The 23,992-nt window shown below is 49.4% G+C and overlaps 1 protein-coding gene across 2 annotated transcripts in view; it reads right to left on the bottom strand.

Annotated features, from left to right (window-relative positions):
- Positions 1-550: 550 nt before the first annotated feature.
- LOC144937542 (gamma-aminobutyric acid receptor subunit alpha-1-like) overlaps positions 551-23,992 on the bottom strand; it is a 119,998-nt gene continuing 96,556 nt past the window's right edge. For both annotated transcript variants that reach the window (XM_078864803.1, XM_078864801.1), the window contains exon 11: positions 551-3,772. In XM_078864803.1, the coding sequence (XP_078720929.1) occupies positions 3,434-3,772 (339 nt within the window). In that variant the 3' untranslated portion in view covers positions 551-3,433. The remainder of the gene's footprint in view (positions 3,773-23,992) is intronic.

Genomic DNA, 23,992 nt, shown 5'->3' with positions numbered 1-23,992 from the left:
ATGAGGGGGTGGGTGGCCAGCACCATGCCCGACCGCTTTTGTCTCCCCAGTGGCGATGTTTACACACCGCACTAGGTACTCATTTGAGAATGAGTCGACCTAGGGGATGCCCAATTACCAGTTCAAATAATGGTCACTGGTGTTGGCCGCAAGCGGGAGTTCAACTCTGTTGGGTTCATAGCGCAACACGCTAACTGCAACACCACCGCTCCCCAATTGTGCTCCATTCATATACACACACACTAAAGTTTAAGTTTTAAGGAAGAAACTGTCACCGACAATGGCTCCTAAAGTCATGGTGCGCGTCACCATCAGTCTCTTCTGCCTGACCCTGCAGCTGTTGCAGAGGCAGCGTCGGACCATCGTTATAATCATCGTCACGTGTGTTGGTACTCGACACAAACGCCTGCCTCGCTCAGCCGTTCCATTAACACATGGGGCGTAATTCATAATTGCCATAGGTTTAGGCCACTGCGTAAACGATCCAAACAGATTTACGTCGCAGGACCCTTCACCGACCTGACACAGCCACACAAATGAAATTGTCGTGCACTGTACGAACATTCAACGTGCCAAATATCATTGTTTCAGCTCACACTGGTGAGCTGAAGAACAATACTCACAAAAAAACATTTGAAATAGATACGACGTTTCATTTGAAACTGTATCACAACCTCAGAATGGAACCAGGAAGTCAGAATAATAGCGTCACCTAGCCCGACTTCTTAAACCGATGTTCTCCTTTGCCCTGCTCGTGTCCCCTCCCTCTGCAACCTCCTTTCCCACAAGATGATTACGTCATGTTGCTCCTCATTTCTATTAACTGAGGATGGATGATGATGAGTAAGTGATACATCGACACCCAAACCATTCCTGATTTGGCGAGCTTGTCTTTCCAGGCAATCCGGCATTCCGGGGGATTGGAGCATGGCCTCGCCACTACCTCGTCGCACGCCAGCTCTGCCACTATCAGAGCCACTGGCAAATTCTCCACGCAGACTGAGACATGGTCGGAATACCTACCCATTTTATGCATAGTGAAATAACCAAATCTTCATGAACAAAATATAACTGCTATCAGAGTGGAGAATACCCAGTTAATGTCAGCAATGTTGGGTCAACGCTGGCATGTGGTTATAATCGTTGGTCGGTAACAATGTTGATCCAACAACAGTTAATGTTGTTCTGCCGAGAAGAACATCCTACAGGGTAGCCCTATGAAAATGAATGCATTCCAATGAAGAACTGAAATCAATTAAACATTAATTCTAACAAATAATTATATAGGAACATGGAAGCATTTGAATGTGCTAAGGTTGTTTAACGTCAATTTTGGAGTCGTACCAAGCGTACTTAAAAAAAAGCCTTTCCATATATTTATTTGGTCACTTTCCTACCGAAAATTAGCCCATTATCATGAACCTTTACACCCCACTGAGCAGCTGCTCACACATCGGAGCCAGTTTATTGCAGAAACATTTTAAATAAGCCCATTATTGGCAAAGCATGACAGTACTTTAATTGAACCTCGTATATAACAATGTTCCAGTTAGACAAATTACATATATGCAAGTGTGCACGTTGTACACCTGCATGCTTGTGTGTATGTGAGTATGTATGTCAACATGTACCTGTTTTGTATGTGTATACTGCATATAGAGTATGACGGGCAGTAAAAACATTTTGAGAACAAGATAGTAAAAAAACATATCCATCACCATGTCATTATTACACACTAGCCACTTATTTCTGATGATATTACTATGGGTGACTATTAAAAATAAAGTTCTGTAAGTTTGAGTTTGTACATAAACGACTTTTATTATCTCATTCTCAAAATTTTAATTCGTTATACACAAATACATACAACAAATGCCTATATATAGATATAATGACTATTCTACATTAAATACAGTAGTTTTTAGCTGCAGTAAGTGCTTTTATAATGTGTAAAAGAAAAGTGTTTGGTTCATGCTTTTGGATCGTTACCTTTGTCGCTTGTGAGTGGTACACAAATGGCGAGGAGCGGTATTTGTAACTCATACCAGTTATCTCGATCGAGTATCCCTCACCCTAACCCCTTCGTATCAGAACTAAAGTTCATCGTGGGACAGCATAAAAGTGAAGAGATGCAGTGTGACCACAGTATTTTTAAATACTATTCGCAAGATCTGTATATGTATAGCAAGGGTTAACGTGTCCGCCGACGGTCTATGCGGACCTAAACGGTGCCGTCCATGAGTATTCCATCCCCAAGCAAGCTCAGCGCACACGAGAGTCAACAGACTACATCTCCAGTGGTGCTACAAGGGAATCCACTTGAAAGCCAATTTATTACCGAACCGGGAGAGTTCAACGTGAGAGCAAAAGTTGGCTTAAAGCTTGGGGCTAGATCGGTCGTTGCATGTCATCAAACAACAACAAAAATCCCCTCGTCGAACTTGCAAAGGCTCCTGCGGCTATGAGCAATGTAATTTGATGATGTGCAGAGCCGGATTTATGTAATAAAGTCTGGAAAACGCAGCTAGTTAAAAAACAAATTCTGACACAAGTGGCTGCAGGAGTCAACCGAATGTCGGGCGATTCTGGTCCCCGTCAAAAGCTGAAGTTAAACGGTGCCACTTTGTTGAATGCAATCGATTGTTTTTTCCCGGAAAGAGTTGTGCGACATTTTATGTTACACGTTGATATTTGCATGAACTTAGTTACCTACATATTTTCTCGTCCAGCAGTGTCATTAAACCATTTTATTAAGTTGAAGAGTGTCCCACAGCAACCCTGCTTGCTAGGATGCCCCAAGCCCAAAGAGATATGTTGCCTCGCACGCAGCAGGAGACGTGAGAAAGGAACCGTAGCTCATTCGAGTCTACAGAGGGTTATACCACGAAGACATTAAAGAAAATATATACCAAATATGTAAAATCATAGTAATCACCTTGATAAATATTATTTCAGAAATGAGATCCCACGTAAACTTCACCTACTCTCGTAGGTTTTGCCTCAGAGGTGGTTTCCTTGACATTGTTGTCAAGTCCATAAAACCTCAGTCCGTCCAATTGTAAAGATGTTCCAGGGCATACAACTGGCAATCGTCAACTTGTTCCACTGGAACAAATGGAACAACGCTGCGTGTAAAAAAAGAAGCACATGTATTTCCTACGAGATTACAGCCCCATGGTGAGATGAGCAAATGTGAAGCCAGCCGAACTTCCTTACAAAACAACACGAGTGCCTTAACAACAAACAAAAAACCTGTCAGTTTAATTTCAAAGTTAAGAGGGGGACTCCCCCCCCCCCCCCCCACTGGCTCCCGGCTGTAGCGAATGCGGTGGAGGTGAGTGCCGACGCACCGCCTCACCACTCACCTCGCTGCCTGCTACGCGGTCGAGCCGTGCCTTTTAGGAACGCAGGTCTACGGCAGGCAAGCCTGCCCTCAGTTTTGAAAGATCACCCCTTTCATCTTGGGCACCTTGTTGAGGTAGGTGGCCCAATAGACCAGGTTGAAGGAGGCGAACAGCAAGGGGAAGAGGATGCGGGACAGCTTGTCCACCTTGCTGACGCTGTTGTACGTCTTCTTGGGCTCCGCGGGTTTCGGCTCGGCAGGCTTCGGCTCAGTGGGGCCAGAGGCAGCCGTGGCGGATCGAGGGCCCGCGGTCGCGCTGCGGGTCACTGTGGGAACGCCGCTGTCCCGGGCGACTCCTTGCGGGAAGCTAGACGGGCTCACGGTGTATGTGTTGTTGGTTTTCTGCGCCAGGCTAGATTGCTCTTTTTTCTGCCACAAACATGACAAATGACAACAGCGGCAGCAGAAATGGCAAAACGAGAGATTCAGCAACAATCGCGGTGAGCGGTCCAACAAGTCTAGACGCTAACGGTGGTGTAGGGTGTACTGCCAAGAAGGAAAGTTTTAAAGGCTTTGCCTGGTAGGATGGGGATGGATTAGGTTCATTTGTATGTGTTTAGGTGATTTGTTTACCTTGCGTGTACTTTGCACAACTACCATGTTTTTTGTACTGTTTATAACGTTCTTACATGCCCTGACTGAATATCTGTGAAAAAGAGCTCCATAGCTCATCGGATTCCTCCAGTATAAATACATGTTCTGATTCAGAAAAATCGAGGGGTTGCCCTCCGTTTCCACTCAGTCTCTACGCGAGCAGGGCAGCGAGCCCGCTTTTCTCATCTTCCCTTAACCCATGGGCACTGAGTTAGGGGCTTCTGTCCGTGGGATTTCAGTGCCCCCTTCTTACGGTTCGCGCTCTATCGGGCTCTTGTCGGCAAAAAAAAACAATAAATAAACGGAGGGTTTGGGAAAGTGCAGCTTACAAGAATAAAAATGTGTTGTTCATTTACCACCTTTATGGCAATTAGTGGCTAATCTTGAAAGCAACGTTTCATATTAATAAATTGTTATTAACATTTACGGACGTAAATTCAAGTGTATACTGTAAGTATAAGTCTATTCGTAAATATGGACGTGTTATCTTGTATTGAGTTGAACTACGGCAATTGAATATATTATGGTGAGGAAGTTAATCGGTCAATGATTTTCAAGAAATCACACAACTCCATTATCCCTGGGGGAAAACTATCTGCATCTGTGTGAGAGATTACCATGTAAAGCCATTATGATTGGGAATACAAGTTTTGTAAGGTAATATCACTTCACTTTACATTGTACAATATGCATAATTGCTCGTACACACTTTTAACAAAACATCTCAAACAACGTAGATGTATAATTATTTCCCTTCTGGAAATTCTGTGAAATTCCACGGTGTTTGGGTCACTAATCGATCCAAGAATCGGTGAATTGTGTCCTGTTCGTACTCTCTCGTTCGTAATGAATCGCAACCAGAATCTTTATTTATCCTAGAAAAATCATATGAGCTTTGAAGCTATTTTCACAGATGTCCAGTAGGAGCAGGTCAGAAAGTTACAACAACAAACAATACAAGCAAACGATTGGAGTGCAAAGTGTAGGAAAAGTAAGCAAGTCACTGAAAGTAAATACGTAAAATCGATTGAGTATATTAGTTTAAATTGCACAAGTACACCAATTTCCAAGCTTGGGTAATGCAGCACAACAACATAAAAAACAGTCCTAGACCAGACAAAGACAACGCAGTCCCTCAATACAATTGCACATTAAAATGTAACTATCGATGCATGGGAAAGGATGAAAGTTGCAAATCACATTTGCAAATACAGTTGTATCCAGCACTAATCTTCTGCTTCAGGATATTTCTCAAGAAATATTTAGGATGATAAGGGAGGAAACAAGATTGTTCCAAAACGTTGGTGCTGTAAAGACAAAGGCTTTGTCACCTATTCCAATTCTTGTTCTTGGGATGGTTAAAAGGCAATTCGATGGACATCTTAGGTGTCTTGGGATTGATAATGGGGTAAATGAATTAGCTAAGTGCAGATTTACCAATAAGGATTTTATGAATGAAGAGGGTCCAATGTAGATTTCCTCATGCATAAAGTGATGTGAGATTGGATTTTAAGTAGAGGTCACAATGGTGGGTCCTGTATGGTACATCCAGTGCAAATCGAAGAACAGAATGATAAGCGGTTTTATTTTTTTTAGTGTTTCATTAGTAGCTGATCTTTAAGCAGTGTCACAGTAGTCAACAAGTGGTAGAATGATGGCTTCAACAGGCACAATTGGGAAAACAATGTTTGTTTCTGCATAAAAAAAAACTATTTTTTGTTATATTATTTGAGATGTGATCAATATGGGGTTAGAATGTAAGTTTTTAATCAATTAGTAAACTCAAGTTTTTGAAGCACTCTGTTTGTTCAATGATATTGCTTCTGATATCCGTAACAGGTGAATGGAATGAAACTAGATTTATTTTTTAAGAAAATATCATGATCTTCGTTTGGGTATTCAGGAACAATTTTAGTGATGACAATTGATATTGAATGAAATCTAAATCGTTTTGGAGATTGTTTGACTTCGTTTGGAGATTTACCCAATACTAGTGTTGAATGAATGAGTCGCTGTTCCGCGTGGTGCTGGGAGATTGGTAGGCAATGGAATTAGGGGTAGCAGCCCGTTCTACCAGGTGAACCCATGGGCCAAGTCCGGAGCCTTTTGGGGGATACAGAAGGGTGCGTGGCCGAGGACGGAGCCTGGCCACGCTGGGGCAGCTGCCATTGGGAATGGAACTCTTCATGCTGCTGTCGTTGTGGTCTTTGCCTCTTCAAGCTGTGGGTCTGGAAGCATTTTGGCTGTCCCAACCCGGTATGGCTGTGAGAGCTGGAATAAACAAGAGGGATAACGCCTCCTACTAGTGTATCTGAATTAGTACACTACATTTGGTGTCAGAAGTTAACGAAAAATGTATGGTTTTTTTTAATTGTACAGTTGTTTTTATTGGAGGATTTTTTTTCCCCTTCGAACCCGGTGGGGGGAGATAGGCTATGTCGACAGTCACGAAGAGGATTGCTCTCATCAGCACGTCCTCGAGCGAAGAGGGCGATGGTGAGGAGGGTTCTTGGGCAGCGGGACCCCGGTTAGGGGTCCCGGAGAGGCGGTTCCGGCGGGGCAGCGGGCGAAGGATGACGATTCCGAATCGCCGGCTAAAGAGGGACTGTGGGCACTCTGCGCGCGCATCATTGGAGCTGCTCTCCGCGGTGACGGCACTGGTGGGGCAGCTGGGTAAGGAAGAGCCAGTGGAGGGGGCTGCGACTTGGGGGCAGCAAATGGGCGACTCCGCATCACTCCCGACCAAGGGTGGGAATCGAGTCCCACTGAATTTAACCTGCTGCCGACATCTCATCCTGGGGCGTCTTCCCTCGCGCAGCGGTTGCCGTTTATTAAGGAATATTTGGCTGTGGGGGGTGATTGGGTGGCCTTTTGGTGGCGCTTTACCACCACTTGCTAACTCACTGGGTGGTCCGACGTAGAGGCGCTACGTGCTCTTTCCACCACGCTAGACAACGATGCCTTGGCGGCGTTTTTTTCCATTCCCCATGCGGACAGGGCGATGTTGCAGCAAGCATATGCACAGTTGGCAGAGATTTTTGATCCGCCGTCCAACGCGCGGAAGAAATTCGTGATGCGGAGTCAGGGGGAGACCGAGTCGCCCCTCGCCTTCCGCAGTGCACTATTGTAACTGGCCCAGACTGCGTACCTAAAAATGGAGCAGGGGGGACTAGATACTCTGATGGCGCTGGCTCAAGAAATTAGCGTTTTTTTTTGCCGGCCACGGAGGAAGACGACCTGTTCTCGATTCAGGTATCCCGATGCATCCAGGCCCATTGTAACCTGCGATGGTGTGCCGGTGGTGGCAGCCTGGGCTGGATTCCCAGGAGAAGAGGGTGACAAGGAGCACCGAGAGTCTTCTCGGGTCTGTGCATCGGAGAGTTGGAGCCCGCGCGGGAAAATCGGCGCGGGACGACGACGGGACCAGTGGGGGGGACATTCCCTCCACCATGGCGTGGTCCCGTTACCTGTTTCAGATGTGGCCTATCGGGGCACATCTCCAGGGGCTGCCGTGCTGATTTGTGGCAGTTTTTCCCGGCTTCGCCATCCTCCATCGTGCCGGCCTCAGCCACCTCATGTATCTCCATTGCAGTCAGTGTCGGGTGCACACGCCATCGCCCCCCATAGAGATACGAGGTGCGAAGATGGTACTTCGGTGCGTGATTATTGGCCACGGAGGTCCGGGCAATGCACCGCATTGGCACACTGTGTTATGACGGATTGGAGATATTGAATGCACGGGCCTGGTGTTAGTACCAAGTTCATTGCCGGTGCCGTGTTTAATGGGGACCGATTTTTTTAAGAGAATGCGCCTCCGGATTTTGATTGACCAGGGTTGTGTAGAGTTACCGTTGGGGCTTTGGTTGAGATTTTTGGAGTCCCCTACTGGGTTGAATGGCTAATGCTGTGGTTCAGGCACTGGTGCGTGAAACTGTTAGAGTTCCCCCGGGTGCACAGATGCTTGTACCCTTGAGGCTGCAGAAGCAGCTTGACCAGGAAATCACTGGGGGTGGGATTATTTTAACCCCTTAGAATAGAGCGGTTCAGGATCTCACTTTTATGACACGATACTGATTACAGATGACACGATATTGATTACTGCTGGCGGCTCTCCGGATGACGTGATTGCTAAGCTCCAGGGTGATTTCAACAAACTACAACATCAGCTAGTTGCTCTTAAACTAGTCCTGAATACCTCCCAAACCAAGGTGCTATGCTTCTCACCAGGACTAAAGCGGGAAGTTATTTTTCCCTCATTACATTCCTTAAATAATGATCAAATAGAGCAAGTCAAGATCTATAAGTATCGTGGGGTTATCCTAGATTCAAAACTGAAATTTGAAGATGACATCGATTACATTTTGTTATAAAGACAAAAATAAAAATTGGTTTTCTGTATCGACACAAGCACTGCTTCCCCCCTATGTTCCGTTTGGAATTGATCAAAGCTACCATACTGCCTCTACTTGATTACTATGACATCGTATATAAATGAGCCACCAGTACTGTACTGAAGAAGCTTGACTTAATTTATCACTCAGCCTTAAGATTTGCATTGAACTGGCCATATAGGACCCACCACTGTGATCTCTACATTGGGTCAAACTTAACATCTCTTAATGATCGACGGCTTGTGCATCAGATCTTATTTATCCACGATGTACTTACAAAAAATTCGGAGATTACCTGCTGGATCTCCTCACTGCTTCGAAGAACAAATGTGACCTAAGGTCTTCGCTCATTTAACAGCTTCACATTCCTTATTGCCGTACAAATACTGGAGGAAGGGCTTTTGCTATTGATGCCCCCAGGGTCTGGAATGCTATCGCCAATAAACTGCAACTTGATCACTACCTATGAGAGCTTCACTCAAAACTGCTCTAGAGAAGTTGTACACCCCTAGCTGCTACTGCTATTCAGTTGCCTGAAATCAAATGTATCGCTCTGGATGACTGCTGAAGAGTATGATCTTGAGTTTTTTTATTATAGTGTGCTGATCTTTAAAGGTGCATTGAAAAATTGTGATAATCCTGCTGTTATGGAGTGACTCATGCTGCCAGCTATGCTATGGCTGAAAATTTTGGTCGTACATGTTATGTATATAGTTTATTGTTAAATTTGAATCACAGTTCTATGATCACTGTTACATTGTTTTTATAGCTTTATTTTGGTGATTTCGAAAACGTTTTGGTTTGGCCTTATTTGTTTGCAGTAGTACAGATTTAGACTGATGAATGTAATCTAAATTGTCTTATGGTTGTTATTGTTTAACTTGCATCCCACTGAGATTTTGCACACATCATTGATATACGGTGCTTTTTCTGGAAGACTTTGCTGTTTTTTCCTGGATTTTTCTGTTGCGCGTAGTCACTTTAAGATGTTTCTTGTTCATGTGTTTGCCGCATGGCTCACAGGGATATACCTAATTAATGAACTGAAAACTGAACTGATAGGTGCCCAGCCGATATTGAGGGGGCATCAGGAGCCCTTCCTGCAAGTATTAAATGCTGGGCTAGGTACGGTGTTGGCCCAAGCGACGGCGGCGTGTTGTGGAGAAATGTATGATGTATCGAGTAGCTCCTGTACTATATCACAGCAGCATTGAATGTGACGTATTATTTCATACGTGGAGGGCCAGATATGTGAAGGAGTATTGTCGGTCTATCAACATTGCTACAATACTTCTCGCAATTGACGCAAAATATTATTTTGTGTTCAGTATAATAAGCCTCCGTCGTTTTACCTTACAATGCTTGGCTTACAACGTGTCGTTGCCCTTACGGAGGCGATTTTTTTTTATTAAAGGCATTTTGTTTGGACGTGACATGAGAACACGGTGACCTATTCACTCAACAAAGTCGTGGGATCCTTAATGCCCTTGTGCGGACAGGATGTCAGGCTTTAATGTCCTCTCCAAAGGACAGCGTGCTCTTCCACCATGCTGCGTGCCCTCTGGCCAAGTCGGAGCTCGCGTGACATGTCTTGCCCCCAAGATAAATGCACTTAATGCAATGCATCTGCTTTTTTTTAGGTCCACTGGCATTCGCTGGAGTTTCTGTGACTCCACAAGAGCACTGGATATGACTCGGCACTGTTTCAATAAAAAAAAAAGTCACACGTGATCTTGGCAATGGATTTACTTGTAAGTGGGGAAAAAAAATAACGAGGCAATCAGTATGCAACACTTTAACATCCATTCGAGAACAGCCCCCTTTAAACCCATTTATCCAAATCAGTTGACAGTGCCTGATTACAGAACCATGACATGCTGTCTTTGTTTTAAGTAATTCTGGCCGTTTTTTTATACTTAGAGAGCAGAATCCGATTTTATGGCACACTATTAAATGATCAGAGTTAGTTTCAAGCAGTGCGATCTTTGTTCTGCTTTACAATTATACATTTTTCACTGCATGTGCACGCAAAGTGACCTTTGCGACACGGTACAGGACAATGTCACGAACACTGGAAGGACGAGCTGCAAATTCGTGAAATAAAGTGACTGTGGACGTTGGAATCATATCTAAACTAAACTAAAAACTGCATAATACAGGTTTTTGGGTTAGATCGCGTAAATATATAAATGTCGTTAAACCCGCCACCACCCAACACAGCCAATTTAGTAAGGTTTGTCACGTAAACAGATCATGCCAATTCGTTACTAGTACAGCACACTGGTGTGTTGGAGAGCCAAGCCACAACATTTCAAATCTTATATATTTACACGATCTCACCCAAAAAAACCTGTATTATGGATGATATTGGCCGCAAAAGCCTACGTGTTAAACTAAACAAAAAACTATTTTTTTATTTTAGCAGATAAGGCCCACTTAGTTACATAGCTGATTTTCAGAAGCTACCTGGCCACAAATGATCGCTCACCGAAGTAGCTTATGTGGAAATGTATAGCAGCCAAATACTCTAAGCGTATGTTGCCAAATGTGGAGGGAAAAACCAGAGGACCCGGAGAAAAATCCATGCCACCACAGGGAGAACATGCAAACTCCAAATGTACAGGCATCGGAGTCGGGATCAAACCCATGCCTCCTGCATAATAGCCGAGGCAGATAACATCTCACCACCGTGACACCCATATCTGAGGTGGAGCACCCGCTCCAACCTCATTGCTGCACTTGATAAGAGTTCAGAGTGAAGCAACAGGCCAGGCTGATTGATGATCCAGCCTCCACCGAATCACTCCAGTCACTCACCTATAGGTGGTGAGTCTTCTCCTCGTCACCCATATATTGCTACTACAATGGTTATTGTTCTCCACTCCATGAACAGTCCTCGGATTTCCCCACCTGCATTAATAGTCCTTGGGCCAGATCCAGATATCGGTACCACCCAAGGTGGCACAACTTCAATGGTGCCATTTTATTTGTTACACCAACAGAAGTAAAATAATACATGATAAACTTTACAAATGAGCAGCTGTTAATTTTTTCTCGCAGGAAACCTGTTTTTGCACCTATCACAATCACGCCTATTTGCCCGGACGTTACAATAAAACATTCCAACACCTCTGCTGTTAATTAAGACAATACATAATTTACAAAATGGATGTTTGTCCCCAAAGCATGTATTTCATACATTCTTGCATTTATTCACGGTTGTTCTTCAATTTTAGTGACTTAGTTAAGTCTGGAATAGATTGGCGCTTTGTTTTCCTTCTGTTTCTAGAAGCTTGTTTTGCTCATGATCATTTACTGGCAGGTGAGGCAAGTACTGGTGGTTCTGTATTATTTCTGTAGAAACTGTCAGGCAGCAATCTGAAAGTGCTGTCTGCAGGCTAACCCTGTGGTGCCAAGCCCTACTGAGTATGGATGGACAGATGATTGCAAGCTGGCCATTTACTGAATGCAATCCCCACCTGCACCAGATGTGGTCTTGGAACTGCTAGCATGCAAGTGTGTGCGTTCATGCAAAATGCCAAGCTGCACGTGCTTGTCAAATTGACTGACAGCACAGACATGTACAGGTTACAGACATGCAATAACAAAAAACTGCAGGATGATCCAGAACCTGACTTTGACTTTGGGGAGTCAGATGACGAGATAGACGAGCAGTTTGAGTGTCACAGGGTGGTGATTCTGGACTTGGTTACCCTTGTTAACATCATCTAAGTACACAGAGCTTGATAACAATAATGTAACCTTCTTCACATATGTAGTAGGTTCAACGAGACTTGGACGACGTAGTCGGAGGCACACTCATTTATTAAATATTCCACTCTATACAGGCCAAGGTATACAACACTCGAAGGGGTATCGGCCCCTTCACCCGTCTAACAGGGAGATCCCACGATCTCTATCCCGGCTAGCCTACTCCCAGGTCCTCCACTACAGAGCTAGGGGAGGCTAGCTGATCCCGCTCTGGCCAAGCTGGGATCACGGCACCCTGAGTCCCTAGACCTGCTCTTACAAGAGCATCGGCTCTGGGCTCTCGGAGCCACGCCACTGGCTTGCCCTGGTCGGTCCTTAGAAGGACAGCGATTCAGGGGAGTCCCAGGGCCTATCTAGCCAGTCTTCCTTCTTCACTGGTTTAAGCTAAACACTGAACCCTGAGCCCACCGGCTCACCACCTTATATAGCAACTCCCCCACCGAGGGGTGGGGCCGTGGGAGATAACAGCGCCGTTTCAGCCCCCCAGGCTAAACGGTGCGGACGTGGATGTAAGCATCCTTCCGCGTGCGGGCATAACCACCCCTGGTGTGTTTGTTCGCCCTCCCGTAACACCTCTACATCACCCCCCCCCCCCCCCTGAACAGCCCGCAGCCATCCCGGCTGCAACATAAATCACAATAAAAATTCATCCCCCCCAAACCCGTGTGTGCCTCGCGTAAACAACAAGAACAACAACAACAACAGTAACAACAACACTACCTAGAGAGAAAATAAATACCCCATCCCATAAGAAACCAACATATATACAATTTCAAGGACCCTCCACCCCGCGACCCCAGCAAGGGCTGCACAAGTGGCCGACCTTACAAAAGTCTGCGCATTTTGGCGCGTGTTCTTGCAGCGGGACCATCACAAGGGGCAGCCCCGGCCGGCCCAACGGTGGGTGTCAATAGTTCGGGTGCGAGAGTGTCTGGCTTCGCCGACGAGCGACCCCCGACCCCCCCGGGAGGGGTTGGCGGTCGCGAGCACGTCAATCTTGGTGCACCTGGAGGTGGAACAGTCGGTGGCAAGTCAGGCGAATGCAGCGAAGTCGGACTCCGGGAGTCGGTGGACCCCTCACATGTTTGGCCATGTGTGTGTGTGGTAGGAACATGGGGCAAAACGAACGGTTTCAACCGCGAGGGGTGCACGAACCACCGACGCTTCCCCCACTGGATACATACACATTGTGGCCGCAAGACCTGCACCACTTCCACGGGCCCCCGCCACGGCCGCAACAGCTTGGACGAGGTTGCCAGCGGAACTTGGGGACAGTACAACCACGCCTTGTCACCCGGTTTCCACTGGAGTACATGTACCCGGCCCAGCTTGAGCCTTTCATTCGCCCTCTGGCGGAGGTCTGAATTTTGGATGGCCGCCTCCCGTGCCTCTGTCAATTTAGAGATGTTGAATTTGACATGGTCGGACAATTTGGATTTCGCATGCGGTGCGGAGATCCGCAGCTGTGTAGCGACAGGCGGGTTAGCCTCGCGACCGTACATTAGGAAGAAAGGCGAAAATCCGGTCACCGCATGAGGAGCCATTCTGTAGGCCACCAAAACCCCCGGAATATGAAGGTCCCAGTCGGTCTGGGATTCAGACACCTGTTGAGACAGCATGGACGTGATAGATTGATGCAGACGCTCCACCATCCCGTCAGTTTGCGGATGATATGGGGAGGTACGGATTTTTTTCGTACCCAGGAGCTCGCACACCTCGTGGAGAAGTTTACCCAAAACATTTTTCCCCTGGTCAGTCAGCAGCCGCTCCGGAGTACCTTTGTCGAGGACGTAGCCCTGGACAAAGGCCTCCACGATGGTTGCTGCCGACTGGTTGGCGAGGGGCCAGGCCATAGGCCATCGCATAAAATATTACACCCTGGTCAATAGGTATTTATTTCCCCTAGGTGTAGCGGGGAATGGGCCCAAAATAGCAAGCGCAACGAGTTCGTTAACCCGGGAAAACTTGTTAGACTGCAATGGTGGGTTCGACCCCCTTGCTGGTGGCTTCCGTTGCGCGCACTGAGTACACGACCCTAAAAGATCACCCACGTCCCTTGCCATGCCCGGCCAAGAAAAATCCAGCTGGAGCATGGCAAGGGTTTTGTGAGTCCCCAGGTGCAGGAGTCGCTCGTGAGCAGCCCACACCACTCTACCCCTCATGTGGAAGGCACCACCAGCCGGTGGCGGCGGGATCTCCCGTCCCAATGCATCAAGAGACCCTGGAACAACCCCCACGAGTCGACATTTTCCACCCCCCGACCAGATCCCCTGATGTGACGGCGCAACACGAGGAGGGAGGTGTCCTCCATTTGGAGGAGCCCCCACTCCGCAACAGACAATCCCAGCAAAGAATCCCTCCCTTCTTGCTCAATAGGACCCGCAATTGAAGGCGCATCAGCGGCGGCCGCAAGGACCGAATCAGAGATTACATTCGGAGGTCTGCAACGCCCCGAACCCAGGAGGCAAGCGCACTCGGAGGTGGGCGGCAAACGCGACAGAGCATCTGCGTTCATGTGGCGAACGCCCTTACGATATTTAGTCTCGAAATCGAAATCTTGGAGAATCTCCAAACATTGGGACAATTGTCACGATGGCTGTTGAACCCGCAAGGCGTACTGCAGCGCCGCATGATCTGTGCGGACGGTGAAATGGCGACCGTACAGATATGGGCGATATTGCTGAATGAAGTAAATGATTGCCAATAGTTCCCGACGGGTAACACAGTACCTCTGTTCCGCCGGAGACAAAACCCGACTGCCGTATGCTACCACATGCTCTACGCCCCCAACAACCTGGGAAAGCACGCCCCCAATGCCCGTGTTGCTTGCGTCCGTATCGAGCAAGAAGGGTTTCGAAAAGTCGGGATAACTTAATGGCAGAGCCCCCACTAGGGCGTCCCGAAGGGAGCGAAAAGCAGCCTCCTCCTCCTGTCCCCAGTGAAACTTGACCCCTTTGATGTCAAGGCATGTAAGGGTTTAGCAATCATCGCGAAATCGGTGACAAACCGTTGGTAATAAGACGCAAAACCAATGAAACTCCGGACCTCCCCCACCGAGGTGGGAGTCGGCCAGGAGCTGACACATTGCGTTTTGGACGGGATCTGTGGTAATACCTGATCGTCTGACAATGTCGCCCATATACTGCACCGATTCGTGTTGCAAATGACATTTCTGCGGCTTTAATTTCGAATTAGCAGCCCGCATTTTGAGGAAAACAGCCCGCAACCTCTGGAGGTGTTCGTCGAATGTTTTACTAAAGACGATGATATCGTCCAAGTAAATCAAACAAGAATCCCATTGCAACCCAGCCAGGACCAATTCCATTAATCGCTGGAAAGTTGCCGGCGCGGAGTGGAGCCCCATCAGCAAGCAGTTAAATTGGAATAGGCCGTGCGGCGTACGGAAGCTGTTTTAGGTTTAGATTCATCATCCAGAGGGAGCTGCCAGAACCCTGACAGTAAATCCAATGTGGAAAAGAACCGCGCCCCCGCCAGGGCGTCAAGCGATTCATCCATCCGAGGGAGCGAATATGCGTTGGCTACGGAAATCTTATTTAGCCGACGAAAATCAACACAAAACCGCAAGGAGCAGTCGTGTTTTTTTACTAACACGTTGGGTGCACCCCAAGGGCTGGTAGAAAGGGATATAATATCCGCAGCTAGCATGTCATCTACGGCCGATTTGACATGATCCTTTTCGGTGGGACTCAACCGAAAAAGATTTTGGCGGATTGGCGCGCTGTCACCCGTGTCAATATGGCGTCGCAGCAGTTTAGTACGGCCAATATCATATTTGTGTCGAATAAAGATTTCGGAAAAATCACGCAGAAGGGTTCGTAGCTTATCACGCTGGACAGGTCATATGATCCCGCTCAAAACGCATCCAGCCACCCCTCATCACGGTCTGAATGCGGTTTCGACGGAGGAGCGGTGCTCACATGTCCAATGACCGGTTCCTCACAGGGTATCAGCGTTGCGTGCGCAAGCACGGTCCCTTGAGGAACCACAGCCGTTCGCAACCCAACATTGAGTACCATGATGAAGGGGTCCCTGCCCGCTTTCTCAATGGTCTGGGCCGCTATCAAATCAGGTCCGTTGACTCCGGCCCTAGACGGTCCCAACAGAACACCCCGATCCCCAATCCCCTTAACGAATGGTCGACGCAGCCTAAGAGGCACGAGCATCTGAGCCCCCAGCGGTACGCGTACCGTCTTCGTAACAAGAGCTTGTACCGTCGCAAATGCCGTACGGACAGTAGCGGGGGAGGACAAGAACATCATACGTCGGCCCGACGGGAGTTCGATGCAACCTTGGTCGATCAAGATTCAAATCGGCATTTTGACCAAGAAGTCTGTCCCCAAGAGGCACGGAACTGCCAGCGAGGAGGAGACCAATACTGGCCCAGATAATTTGATGTCCCCAATACAAATTTGCGCGCGGATCTGTCCGATAATGCCCAGCGAGCCCCCATTGGCAGCATAGCACGGAACATCAACGGGAAGCAAAGGACGGCTTTGAACGGGGAGAATGTTATAAATTAAACCGGACACAATAGTCGCCGATGCTCCCATATCAACTAAGACCCGCACCTCAATCCCATCAATATGCCCCACAATGACCGACGACCCCGCCGACGCAGCAACAACGCGATTGGCCAACTCAGACCACTGGCCCGGTTGGAACACCCTCCCCATCGCGGCACATTTAGACGCAACGACAGCTGATTTCTGAACCCTGTTCGTTGCAGTGCGTGAGCGTGTCACAGGTGTGTGCGTAGGCCAAACATGTTGGGTGCCACGACTTGCCGGAGTTCGCTGCAGAGCCTTGGGTAGAGGCGTGTCGTCCGGCTGAGGCATCGCACTGTGTTGTCGAGGAGCCCAGCATCCCGAAGCCACATGTCCCCGGGGGCCACAGTTGTAGCACCGCGTGAGTGCCCCAGTCGGCTTGGGTTGATCCTGGTGGCTCGACCTATCCAGAGCTGGCCGGCCCCCGGATCTCCACTCCGTTGGGCGACCCACAGCGCAGACCTCTTCCGATGGGAGGGTGGCTGCAGCCACGGTATGCCTGGCCGCCGCCTTGCTGGCCTTGCGACGTTGGGACAGCAAGTTTGCGTGGATGTGCCGTGCCGCCCGCAGGGAACACATCTCCTTGTCATCTTGCGCCAAGACGACGATGTCCAGATTGTCCGCCAACAGCAATATCTTCTCAGCCACCATAGCGTCCACCCCTTCCTCGTCCATTCACGGGAAAGCCGTCTTCACGAGGGCCAGAAGAGCCGTTTGGTATGCCAGGGGCGATTCCTTGGCGCCCCTCTGACGATCGTAAAACAGCTGTCTGCAGTCAGAAGGTGGTCTGTAGACTACAGACAGGAGTCAAAGCGCCGCCTGCAGCGTGGCGCGCGCCGATCTCGGTGCCGTAGTGAGGGTGGCGAGGGCGTCACTGTCCAGTGTCGCCGGCAGCGCGCGTAGCGCCTCGTCGTCGGTCCATCGCGACATTCCTTGGTGGGCGAGGAAACGTCTTTGGAAGGCTCCCCAGTCGCCGTCTTCCGCCACAAACTCTTTGAGGACCGGCAATCGCTGCTGGAACGAGGCCTCCGCAGCCGTAGATCACCAACTGTTGTTCCCGCCAATCTGTACAGTATCAGCGGGAATGGCTGGCGCCATTAGCGGTCGCACTGCTGGTGACGTGCTGGCCGCTGATTGGCGTTCGCCATCGCTGGCCGCTGTTGATGACGTGGCGGCTTCTGGTCGGCGACTGTCGGTCACATGATGTAGCCCGGCCCCGCCCTCAGCACCCACTGTACTGATGGCGGCAAATCCAACCTCCAGGCCCGTTGAAATGGCGGGAACTGGCGTTGCGTGTCTTCCAACATCGCCCCGTGCAGTCCTCCAACCCCCAGATGAATGATTTCCTCCAACAAAGCGGCTACCGCGTAGAGTAGCTCCATCAGGCGGAAGTGAGCCACCCGCAGTCCGTCAACCGACGGTCCCCACCCGTCCGGCCGCTGCGGTGTCGGTGGACTCGGCCCCAGTTGCTCGGATTCTCCTTCGGCGATTTCAGGTTCTGAGTCGGCCGAGGTGTCCTCCTCCCCAGGTTCCTTGGTATGAGCCGTCCGTCTTGTATCCATCTTTAGAAGACCACTTCTGACTCCAGTTGTAGTAGGTTCAACGAGACTTGGACGACGTAGTCGGAGGCACACTCATTTATTAAACGTTCCACTCTATACAGGCCAAGGTATACAACACTCGAAGGGGTATCGGCCCCTTCACCCATCTAACAGGGAGTACCCACAATCTCTATCCCGGCTAGCCTACTCCCAGGTCCTCCACTACAGAGCTAGGGGAGGCTAGCTGATCCCGCTCTGGCCAAGCTGGGATCACGGCACCCTGAGTCCCTAGACTGGCTCTTACAAGAGCATCGGCTCTGGGCTCTCGGGGCCACGCCACTGGCTTGCCCTGGTCGGTCCTTAGAAGGACAGCGATCCAGGGGAGTCCCAGGGCCTATCTAGCCAGTCTTCCTTCTTCACTGGTTTAAGCTAAACACTGAACCCTGAGCCCACCGGCTCACCACCTTATATAGCAACTCCCCCACCGAGGGGTGGGGCCGTGGGGGATCACAGCGCCGTTTCAGCCCCCCAGGCTAAACGGTGCGGACGTGGATGTAAGCATCCTTCCGCGTGCGGGCATAACCACCCCTGGTGTGTTTGTTCGCCCTCCCGTAACACCTCTACACATATACCCAACACTTACGATATATATTGCTATTCTTTGGGTCTTTCGGTAAAGCCACGTACTTAGAAAATAATAATAAAAATAATAATAATAACAATAACAATATCATGACATTACGATCGCAACACAAGCAATCGTCTTCAGGTGAAACAAAAGGGGGAAAGCTGCTGAGGCAGGCTGTTTGTAAAGGTTGAGTTAGGCAGGGCAGCTAAAAGGTGGTCTTGTAGCAGAGGGTTTTCAGGAAAGTCGCTTGGTTGATCATTTGAACGTGGTGGCACATAATAAATTGATTTTGCTAAGCCGAAAGTACTCTTGCAAACCCAATGGCTATCGGCAAAGATTTGTTTGTTCATGAAGCCATCCAGATATATAAACAGACACATTTTCAACCAAGAAGATGGGTACAAACTGAGCAATCATTGGAAGGACTTTATTAACCAGTTTAGGTCATAACTGGCTGTAATGTTTCCTTCCTCCTACGTTAGAAGTTATTTGCGACTCTTACATTCACTAACAAGCCACCGTTAGCTATGCTAGTAAATGGCGGCTTTCCATCCTTTTCCACCTCCATGTGGCGATAGCTCTTTCCTAGCTCTCTCCGAGCTTACATTTACAAGCATCTCTAAACCTTTGTAAACAGCTCTTTGATTGGGGTAAACCTACTGCCAGGTACTGATACCTCTCCTACATTAACATTAGCTGCCCCGCCCATCTCTAAACCTTTATAAACAGCCTGCCTCAGCAGCTTTCCCCCTTTTTCACCTGAAGATGATTGCTTGTGTTGCAATCGAAATGTCGTGATATTGTTATTATTTTTACGTTCCTAATTTTTTATGTACTTAAAAAATTATGAAAGCTTTAAGTCAAGATATATATGCGATTACATGTGTCGTGTACTAATTCACAAACACTAGTAGGAGGTACTCTCTTTTATTCCGGCTTTCACAGCCTTATGGGATAACTACATACCGGGTCGGGACAGCCAACATGCTTCCAGACCCACAGGTTGAAGAGGGCGAAGATCTCGACGAAAACGACATGACGAGCTCCACTCCAGATCGCAGCAGCTCCGACTGAGTCGGAGCTCGCCTTATATCGTGCCCAGCGTGGCCAGGCTCCGCCCTCGGCCCTGCACCCCTCTGGATCCCCCAGAGGGCTCCATGCCTTGCCCACAGGTCCGACTGGAAAACGGGCTGTTACCCCTAATTTTATTGTCTATCAATCTCTCAGCGGCACGCGCTACAGTGACTCATTCAACGTCACTACACATTTATAATTGACTAAGTACATGCGAATGTTAATGTTTATAATATTCAAGTAGTTCCTTACCTCACTATAGTATTCTTTATTATCCTGTATTTTCATTGTGTATTTAAACCACTAAAGACAAATGTGTCACATAACTGGCTTTGGTCTAGGTAATTTTTCAGTAATAATGCCCATGTCATCGTTCCAGACACCTATCATAGGGTATGGATATAAAAGGTCCGGCAAAACAACCTCCTACCTCCTCACGGTGCCGGACGGGCAACACTGTCGTGGGCAGTGCTGTGGGGGGAGGACCAATGCCCATTGGCCTCTCCCCTCATGGCGTCTGTGACCACCACAGTGGCTAAACGGGGGCTCTGGACGAGTGCGAGGGGCTGGTAACCCCTCCGCCTTCAATTAACCACCACTAAACTACGAATTAAACATAAACCTGTAATTAATAAGCTTGTGCCGGAGGCCCCGGGGGGTCAGGCTTTTATGACGTCTCCTGGCCAAACCCCATTTGGCAGAGCCAGGAGATTGAATTTTAACCCTCGGGGCTTCTCCAGAAACAACGAAAAACCATTGCGGATGGCCACGTGGAATGTTCGAACGCTCACTGCGGAGGAGAGGCTGCCACTCCTCTGTAGGGAGCTGGACCGGTACCGCCTGGATCTCTGTGGCATTCAGGAGGTCCGGTGGACCGGTTCTGGCTCCTGCCACCATGAGGGGTGGACAGTCATCTACTCGGGGCAGGAGACTGCCAAACAACAGGGTGTGGCTCTTCTTCTGAACAAAAGAATGAAGGGGGCGTGGGAGCGTGGCGGTGAGGTGTGGGAAGCTGTAAGCCCCAGGATACTTTGGGCTCGCCTTCCCATCAACCAGAGGCGAGGAGTGGTGGTCGTGGTTACTTATGCCCCCACCGAAGACGAACATCCGTGGAGGGATGCAGGCAAAGCCGATGAGTCGGACGCTTTCTATGACCTCCTGTCACAGGTGCTGGCTAAAGTGGCCACTCGGGACAGAGTCATCTTGTTGGGTGACTTCAATGCCCGAGTTGGTCATGATGCTGGCACCTGGTCTGGAGTGATTGGAAGGCATGGGCCAGATCAGCTCAATAATAACGGTAGGAGGCTGCTAGATTTTTGTGCAGCCCATGGGCTTGTAATTACCAACACGCTCTTCCGGCATCGGCGCATCCACACAACATCATGGATGCATGCCGGGTCCAAGCAAGAACATCTGCTGGACTACATAGTGACGGACCAGCGGATGCGAGCCCATGTCCTTGACACCAGGACCTTCCGTGGAGCTGATCTGCCCTCTGACCATCGACTAGTCATCTGTAAGATGCGCCTGCCATTCTTCCACTCCGGTGGTGGGTGTACACCCAGGATCCCATTCCAACCAAAAGTGGCCTGGTCTAAGTTAGCTGATGAAAGTTGCAAGCGAGAATTTCATCATCGCTTGCAGCTGGGGTTGGCATCGTCCCCCACTCCACCTGATGTCGAGGGTAAATGGGCGAGGTTTAAGACTGTGACTCATGCAGCTGCAATGGCTGCTTTGGGTACGCGGTCCAGACCTCCCCGGGAACCCTGGCTGACGGAGGAGGTGTTCAGGTTAATTGAGAAAAAGCGACAGGCCCACTCTCATCGCCTACAGCATCCCACGTCAGAGAATGAGGAGGTTTACCGCAGTCTTCGCTCGGAGGTTCGGAGAGCCGTGAGGCGCTGCAAGGATGGGTGGTGGTCGCGGGTTGCTGAGGAGATGGAGTCTGCCTCAGTAGCCCGCGATCACAAATCACTATTTAACTCCATCAAAAAAGTAACCTGTAGCGCCACACCTATTACCATCATTAGAGGAAAAAACGGTGATCCAATCTCCGACCCCCAGGAACAGGTTTGCAGATTTGCTGAGCATTTCTGTGAGGTCCTGGGGGAGGGAAAATCTCTCAGCCTGGAACACATCATGGCACAAAGTGGGGATAACCCTGCTGAGGCTGCGGTGCCTCAAATATTGGAAGAGGTCACCCCCTGTGAGTGGCTGGCTGAGGTACCAGCTGTTGAGGAAGTACTGAGGGCGATCCGGAGTCTGAGACCAGGGAAGGCACCGGGCAGAGATGATCTCCCAAGCGAAATGCTGAGGGAGGGTGGCGTTTGTGCACAGACTGCCCTATATGACATCATAACAACAGTCTGGACCACTGGACGGGTTCCGCAGGACTGGAAGGATGCCCTGGTGGTCCCCCTCTTTAAGAAGGGGGACCGTACCGACTGTAACAACTACAGGGGCATCTCACTCCTCAGTGTGCCGGGTAAGGTCCTGGCAAGGATTATTCAACATCGCCTTGCTAGGCATGCTGAAAAGAGGCTTGCGGAGCCCCAATGCGGTTTCAGGAAAGGGCGGTCCTGCACAGATGCCATATTTTCTGTCCGTTTGCTACAGCAGAGGTGTAGGGAATTCCAAAAAGACCTACATTTCTGCTTTATTGACCTGGTCAAGGCCTATGATACCATCAGTAGGACTGGGCTCTGGGTTGTTCTTCGTGCTTTCGGAGTCCCTGACCCTCTGCTCACGATCATTAAGGACCTTCATGATGGTGAGCGGGCCCGGGTAAAACTACGTGGCCGGGAGTCGGAGCCTTTCCCTGTACACCTTGGGGTGCGACAGGGATGTCCTCTGGCTCCCACATTATTTAACATCTATTTCGACTGCGTAGTTCGTGAAGCCTTCAATAGCTGTACCGGGGGAATTACCATTTGGTACAGATATAATGGGAGGCTGATCGACGCCCGGGTGCGATCAAGGGATGGCTCCCTATTGGTCAACCACGTTATGTATGCCGATGATTTGGTAATAGCTGCTCATTCAGAAGAGGAGTTGGAGACGCTGCTGCTGAGACTGGAGTGTGCCACTAAGAGGTGGGGCCTTACCATCAGCCCCACCAAAACTAAGCACCTGCCTGGGTATTTTGTACCATCGGGCACTCCACCCCCACAACTCCCAATCGGTGATGGGGCAGTAGTGGAGAGAGTGGAGAGTTTCCCATACCTGGGCAGTGTGCTCATGACCGGCTCCAGTTTATCAGCAGAGGTCTCACTCCGAATCAGTCGAGCGGCAATATCTTTTCATCGGTTGCGTAACGCTGTGTGGAAGCTACCTGGTCTGTCGCTCCGCACGAAGCTTCAGGTCTTCTCGGCCACGGTCATTCCCTCCCTTCTCTACGCTTGCGAAACGTGGACCCCCCTAGTGGAGCATCTTCGCCGATTGGAAACATTTAGGCTGGCCTGCCTACGATCCATCCTGGGTTTAACCAGGCTGGATTGTGTGAGGAGCTCACAAGTCCTTGAAAGATCTGGGCAAAGTCCCATCAGTGAGCTCCTCCGGCAGGCAAGGCTGCGTTGGCTGGGTCATGTAGCCCGCATGCCCAGCCACCGCATGCCTAAACAGCTTTTGTTCGGCCGGATCCAGGGGGCTAAACGGGCGCGGCACGGGCTAGAGAAGAGATGGAGTGATGTGGTACAGGAGGACGTGGAGCTGAGTGGACTTGCCTATGACTGGTACCAGCGGTGTCAAGATCGGCCTCAGTGGAGGAGGCTCGTGAAGGACGCTACTGGGCAGTTGGAGGCAGTCGCCCTCCAACAACAACGGAGGGCGGAGGAGCGACGCTCACAACAACGAGCGGAGCGCCGGGTGGCTAGGGCACAGCAAGTTGGCACAGTAGGGGGCACAGGTGGTGCATCAGCCAGTCATCTCGGTCATCTCGGTCAGTCGACCCGTGGCACCTGGGTCTGCCCCGTGACCTCCTGCCAGCGGGCGTTCGACACTTCACGTGGCCTCAGGGTGCACATGGC

The sequence above is a fragment of the Lampetra fluviatilis genome, chromosome 19, assembly GCF_964198595.1.
Source record: "Lampetra fluviatilis chromosome 19, kcLamFluv1.1, whole genome shotgun sequence".
In the NCBI taxonomy this organism is placed as follows: Eukaryota; Metazoa; Chordata; class Hyperoartia; order Petromyzontiformes; family Petromyzontidae; genus Lampetra; species Lampetra fluviatilis.
Note: the sequence above shows the minus strand (reverse complement) of the source record. Positions and strands in the feature narration are given on the sequence as shown.